Below are 6,443 nucleotides of genomic sequence, written 5' to 3'. Positions count from 1 at the left end.
AAGAATTATGGGAAAATAACAGGTGGTAAGATAATGCCTCACTTATTATATACTAGCATATATAATAACGAAAAAAGTTTCTTTCGTGCCTTTTCTTTATTAAAAATTATAAATAAATAAATACACCCTTGCGATGGGGAATTTGTCGGAAATTTATTGCCTTACAGTGATAAAAGGAAGGGAGTTCTAAATATAAAAACAAAAATGGCACCGAAATTGAGGACCCACATACATATATTCACCATAATCAAGGTTAATGAGAAACACGGCAGGTGAACTTTGACTGAAGTCGGCATTTTTGCGACGTTTAACACATAAATCTTCAACTCGATCTACTGTTATTTGAGGTCTAAAATAATTACATAGCCATTAGCCAATGTGTGTAGAGTTGAAATGCTGAATTATATATTGCTCATAATTTTAATTTGATTATATAATAAATCAACTAATACACATATAAAAATAATCACTGTGCCTTCTTGGAGTTTATACACGCTCTTGACGTGAGGCTGACAACACCTCTGAATTTTAGCTTATATTATTGAAGTCAAAACTGTTGGTTTCAGTATATAAAGAAGCCAGACTCATATGATGATGATAAGAAGAAAACATTGATGCCAAAAAGAAATTGTATCTATTTTTGGAAAGAATACTCTATGGAAGCTAAGCAGAGTGAAGAAATTAATGGCAACAAGGTGATTTTCTTTATTTTGTGCCTTTTTGAGTGCTTCAGTTTCTTTTTTGAAGAGATCTTTAGCATTTTAGAAATTTACCTATCCCTTGGGTATTCATTTTGGTCTTCTTGATGTGTATAATTAGCAGTTTGAAGCTAAGCCTAGGAATTGTTACTATTGCAATTTTACTCCATTAAGCGTTAGAAGTCAATGAAAATACATATCGAATTATAGGGATACGGTGCATGCATGCTAGCTTTAGTTCATAAAAGTTGATGTCTATGAATGTTAAGTTTAATAATCAAAAGAGAAAAGTTAATTGAGAGATACTTCACTTTTTTTTTTTTCATTTGAAAAAGAATGGTCTTATTTCCCATGTTTGAGTCAATTATCTCATGCTCCTTAAGATGTAGTATTAATGAAAGGCCAGGTCATGTGATAAGTATCAAGCCAGTACTCAAGAAGATTATTGAACATAAACATGAATGATAGTATAGAACTAGTTTGAGTCGTAAAGTAGCGTGATTTGGGCGAGGAAATATATTCAGTTATCTCCAGTCGTCTAGTGCTTCTTACAAATAATCTTCCAGATTTTGCAAGAATATGTTGATATATTAGCCCTTTGATGAGCGAGTCACTATTAAGAAAAAAATAATACAAACTTATCATACGTCACAGTATCTAATTGAATGAGTTATACAGTATAAGTTAATATATATTTGAAAATAAGAACTTAAGGTTAAGGAAGAAAAGAAAGAAAAAAAGATTATTAGTTCAAATTTTCTCTTGATATTTTAACAAAAACTAATAATTAATATTAATAGAAAAAAATAGTCTGATGTTGAATAATAGGACATATATAACAGTTATATATATATATATATATATATATATATATATATATATATATATATATATATTTTATATTGTAAAATAATTTTATATTATCGTCTAATTATAAATTATTATATATGATTTTAATATCTTAAAAACATTAAACTGTGCGGATGGATAAACAGATATAGGAAAAAAAATTCCAAGACAAAGCAATATGTTGTATTGTCTTGCTTTGTATGTGTCTGCTTTTGCTTTCCTTAAATTGAGGGAGGCGAAGAAATATTTTGATTACCTATTAAATCTCGGATGAAGCTCCAATTATCCAAATGTTGTGTTTGTGAGTGCCTGTGACTAACCTCATTAGAACGAAGGGAAATTTAAATGTTGCTCAACCAAAAATGTTAGTGGCACTCATGATCTATTTTGAGAGGGAATAATGATGACGTCGGAAGTTTCTTTAGTTTAAAGATATATTGCATTTTGCCCTTTTATAGTTTCATAAATTATTTTATACTTAGCTTCAAAAAGAAAAAAATTATTTTATACTTTTGATCATTAAACTCCTTAAATTTGTTTGGTGTAGTAAACCCTTAAATTTATTTCTTCTGTACGAGTAAATTACTAAATTATCTGTCGTTTATTTTTGTTTAAAATAGCTACTATATTATATATTTATTTGTCAACATTTTAACCATCCTTATAACATTTTTTTATTTCAATATAAATTTCAAATTCAGAAATAAAAAAATATAAAAAAGTTATGTTCAAAAAGTATAAAATTAAAAAAAAAATAATTAATTTAAGCACGGCTTTAAATAGAAATTCAGGTACACAGAATTTGCAACCATATAGTGACTAGCTATAGGGGTTTCTTGAGTGACTTATTGCTATGGTGCGTGAATATCAACCCATAGTATCTAAGTTTGAAACTTTGCACGTACATCTTACATCAAAACCATATAAGGACTATAATTATAAAATTTTTACTTTTAATTTCTTTCTAATTTTTTAATATTTTAAAATTTACAAAGCAACTCTGATTGCAGTCATAGTTTCAAATCTTTAGATTATGTATTATTGTATAATGTTTTTTTATATATGCGAATTAATCATGATTCAGTACCATGAATTTCAAGCTGAGAGGTCAGAGTCAATGTACTAACATTCCTACGCAATCCCACGTGAAAAACAATAATACCATAGCCTTTTCAAGTTCAATGGTTTTCTTACGCCCTAATCATCTGCCATTGGTGAATTTCAGCTCTTTCTTCTTTTCTCCTACATGTGTCCACAAAAGAACTAGTACTTGAGTAGATAAAGAAAAACTGCATTGGAAAAATAGAATATGTTATAGAACTTTGTCAAGCCTAAAAACTGTTGTTTTATGCTTCTATGGCACTTAGCCTATTTTTTTCGACATATATTATTTGGCTTTGTATGGTTTGCGATGCATTAACCGTGGAAAAAAGATTGATATATTTACGTTGACTAACATAGCATATTAATTATGACAAATCCTGACACGTAAAGTAAACAGTTACACAAGAATGAACATTGCCACGAACGAGAGTGGATCGACAATAATAACTTCTTCCATAATTTTCAACATTCAAGAATATTATATTACGTAATCCATTGCATCATTAACTTCCATCATTTGTATTTAAGTTTCAATATGCCTAGCTAGTTCTCCTATATCAATAACCATACTCAGAAATTTTCATTATACTAGATAACTTTGCCTTCTGTTTTTTATGTGTTACAATATTTAGGATCATAATAAGCTTAAAAGGGAAATGGGAGAGGTTGGAGAAGGAAACGATAACTTGAAACTTTCATTGGCAAAGCTTGTAAAGGATTCAACTAGCGATGAAGAAAGTGAACTTGTTTCCCTTTCTCTTGGAATTTCATCCACAGGCCAACATGAGATGAAGAAAAAGAAGAATAGAAATGAAAAGATGAGAGAAAATGAGGATTTGAAAGATATACTTGCACTTGGATTAGATATCAGATTTGACTCTTCAGCTATAAAAAATCTAAGCACTGAAAGTAGTTGTGATGGGGAAAGGAAGGATGAGGAACTTTCAGAGACATGGCCACCAAGTAAAGTTGTCAAGACAATTATGAGAACTAGAGATAAAAGTGAAGTTTCTCAACATGCTGAACTCAAGAAGGCCAGGGTTTGTATCAGAGCGAGATGTGATACCCTAACGGTTAGTATAAACTTACTACACTGAACATAATACTTGAAATGAACTACATCTAAATTTTGTTCTATTATATAAATATAAATTTCAATATTGATGTTTTTCCTTTTTTTCAAATTCTTTCATAGCTGAACTTAGAGCTTAATTGAGTTTTTATATATATGTATATATATATATATAGATGAATGATGGGTGCCAATGGAGAAAATATGGACAGAAAATGGCAAAAGGGAATCCGTGCCCTCGAGCATACTATCGATGCACTGTTTCTCCATCTTGTCCTGTGAGAAAACAGGTATACATATAGAATTTTCCAGTGCATTCTCTAAGGTAACACAAGAGATTATAGGTCACATATATAAAAGGAGAGGATGAAATGTTTGCATACATACATATATATATATATGCATTACCAAATTTCATTTCTTTCATTTTCATTACCTCCACTTTTAATGTTTCTAAAACAAATACTGAATATATATTTGCTTTGCCAACATGTGTTGAATTTCCTGTTTTCAAAAGTTTTCGAATTTTTATTTTAACAAATAGGGATTAACCCGTGATTGGGTGAAGAAATTAGCTTAGGTAGAGTTATGTAGCTGGGTTGAATTAATAAATTATTTGTATAAACAACTTTTCCCTTTTTTATTGATTTAATGATTAAACAATTGAAATTGGACAGCGGAAAAGATTACAGCTAATACCAATTATTAATCTTTTTGTTTCAAAATTTTCAGGTTCAAAGATGTGCTGAAGACATGTCAATCTTGATTACCACCTATGAAGGAACTCACAACCACCCACTTCCTACTTCAGCCACTACCATAGCCTACACAACTTCTGCAGCAGCTTCCATGCTTCAGTCTCCTTCATTGAGCTCACAACTAGGACCAGCCAATTCAGATACGGTCCCTCTCATCAATTCTAGCGTTGCTTATAACCTTAATGCCCTAAACTTCACATCATCAAGCTATGATCAGCAGTTTTCAAAATCATCACAACACTTGTACTTCCACAACTCATCTATTTCAACCTCTAATTCTCACCCCACAATCACTCTTGACCTCACCTCACCTCAAACTTCACCTCATGTTGGAAAGTTCACCCCAGGCTTGTCTTTCATACCAAAACATTCATCAACAAATCTTCATTTTTCCTCAAGTACTTTCTCTCCTTTGCAATCAAGCATGCTACAGTCACCTTGGAGTCCTTATGGTGATTGCTTCAACTATGAGGGATTGATCACCCAAAATAGTAACCAAAATGGTTTCCTTACTAAGACTGGAAAACAACCATTTCAGGGGCATCTTTATCAACCCAATTACATTAGCAACCGTGTCATTTCTCAACAACCTTTACCTGATTCTGTTGTAGCTGCAACCAAGGCAATCACGGCTACCCCAAAATTTCAATCTGCAATAGCAGCTGCACTCACAGCATATGTTGGTAATGGGGTTAGAGAAAATCATGTTGGGGCTGAAAGTGCAGGTTTGGACTTAAATCTAGGTGGAGATATGCCATACACAACGAAGAAGGCAGATTACACTTCTAATGCATCAAGGTACAAGAGAATGTCATCTTCTGCTCCTACTGCTCCAAAAAGAAATTTGGTCATATCTCAACCATTACAAGCATCTAAAAGCTCCTTTGGATCGTCGTCTCTTAAAAGTAACCAATTCATAGACCAATAGAAGTGAAACAAAGCGTTAATAATACATTATTCCATACACACTCTCTTATTGGTTAAAATGTATTGAAAATAACAAACTCAAGCGAGTTATTAAATAAGATGTGAGATTCACCAAATTTTGTAATTTCTAAAAAATTTCAACCAATAAAAAATATATTAATTCTAAAGAGTGTGTTGCTAACTTTTACATCTCAAATTAGAGCTTCAATATAGCTCATGAAAGTTACATAAATTTTTTTCATGTTGTTTTTTAAGGAATAGCAAGGGTGATTGTTGTTTGCTTTGCAAAATTTCATAAAGAATGTTTCTGTTTGGTAGTTAATTAATTATAATTAGATTACATATATTTATTTACTAACAAGTCATTGATTTGAGCGGTATTGAATTCAGTTCTTTTAAACAAGATCTCGGGTTTGACCCTTGTAGATAAAAATGTGATTGAGAAGAAAAATTCCACTAAAGGTAGTTAGCAAGGTTCTTCGATGGAGATTAATCATTAGATAAAATTGGTGAATATATCCTACCAACATCATGATGGTGACAAAAAAAATTACATATTTTCATTCACCAAATTTGCCAAGTTTTACTTGTGTTTTCTCCTCTAATGGTTTCAACTGAGTGGGTGTGGAAGCAATGTTTTCCAAGTTTATTTTGATGATGCCAAAGACTCAAGTCAAGAATCAAGAGTCAAACAAATTTCAAGAATCAAAGATTCGTTCAATCAAAGCAAGTTTCAAGAATCAAAGAGTCATTCAATCAAAACAAATTTCAAGAATCAAGATTAAAGTGAAGATTCAAGAGAAGACTCAATTAAGATAAGTATTAAAAGAGTTTTTCAAAATATTGAATAGCACAATTTTGATCAAGAGAATTTTTCAAAAAGAAAAATCTTTTACCAAAGATTTTTACTCTCTAGTAATCGATTACCATAAGGCAGTAATCGATTACCAGTAGTCAACATTATTTTCAAACTGATTTACAAAGCTATAATCGATTACCATAATCATGTAATTGATTACCAATGTTTTAAAACGT

At 30.9% G+C, this 6,443-nt stretch overlaps 1 protein-coding gene across 1 annotated transcript; it reads left to right on the top strand.

The window, feature by feature from the left end:
* The first annotated feature begins 585 nt into the window (after window positions 1–585).
* LOC102666229 (WRKY transcription factor 72A) lies at window positions 586–5,614 on the top strand. Its single transcript, XM_014770787.3, has 4 exons — window positions 586–695; window positions 3,284–3,724; window positions 3,900–4,013; window positions 4,456–5,614. Exons 1-4 carry the CDS (start codon window positions 615–617, stop codon window positions 5,407–5,409), a joined length of 1,590 nt encoding a protein of 529 aa, XP_014626273.2. The 5' UTR covers window positions 586–614; the 3' UTR covers window positions 5,410–5,614.
* Window positions 5,615–6,443: the final 829 nt, after the last annotated feature.

This window comes from Glycine max, chromosome 18, assembly GCF_000004515.6.
Source record: "Glycine max cultivar Williams 82 chromosome 18, Glycine_max_v4.0, whole genome shotgun sequence".
Taxonomy (NCBI): domain Eukaryota; kingdom Viridiplantae; phylum Streptophyta; class Magnoliopsida; order Fabales; family Fabaceae; genus Glycine; species Glycine max.
This window is presented reverse-complemented; position numbering and strand designations above follow the sequence as displayed.

Excerpts from the sequence above, each read along its gene's own strand:
- LOC102666229 (XM_014770787.3), top strand. The coding sequence starts at position 615 with ATGCCAAAAAGAAATTGTATCTATTTTTGGAAAGAATACTCTATGGAA. Across the intron at positions 3,725-3,899 it reads CGAGATGTGATACCCTAACG|ATGAATGATGGGTGCCAATG; the intron begins GTTAGTATAAAC and ends ATATATATATAG. Across the intron at positions 4,014-4,455 it reads CTTGTCCTGTGAGAAAACAG|GTTCAAAGATGTGCTGAAGA; the intron begins GTATACATATAG and ends CAAAATTTTCAG.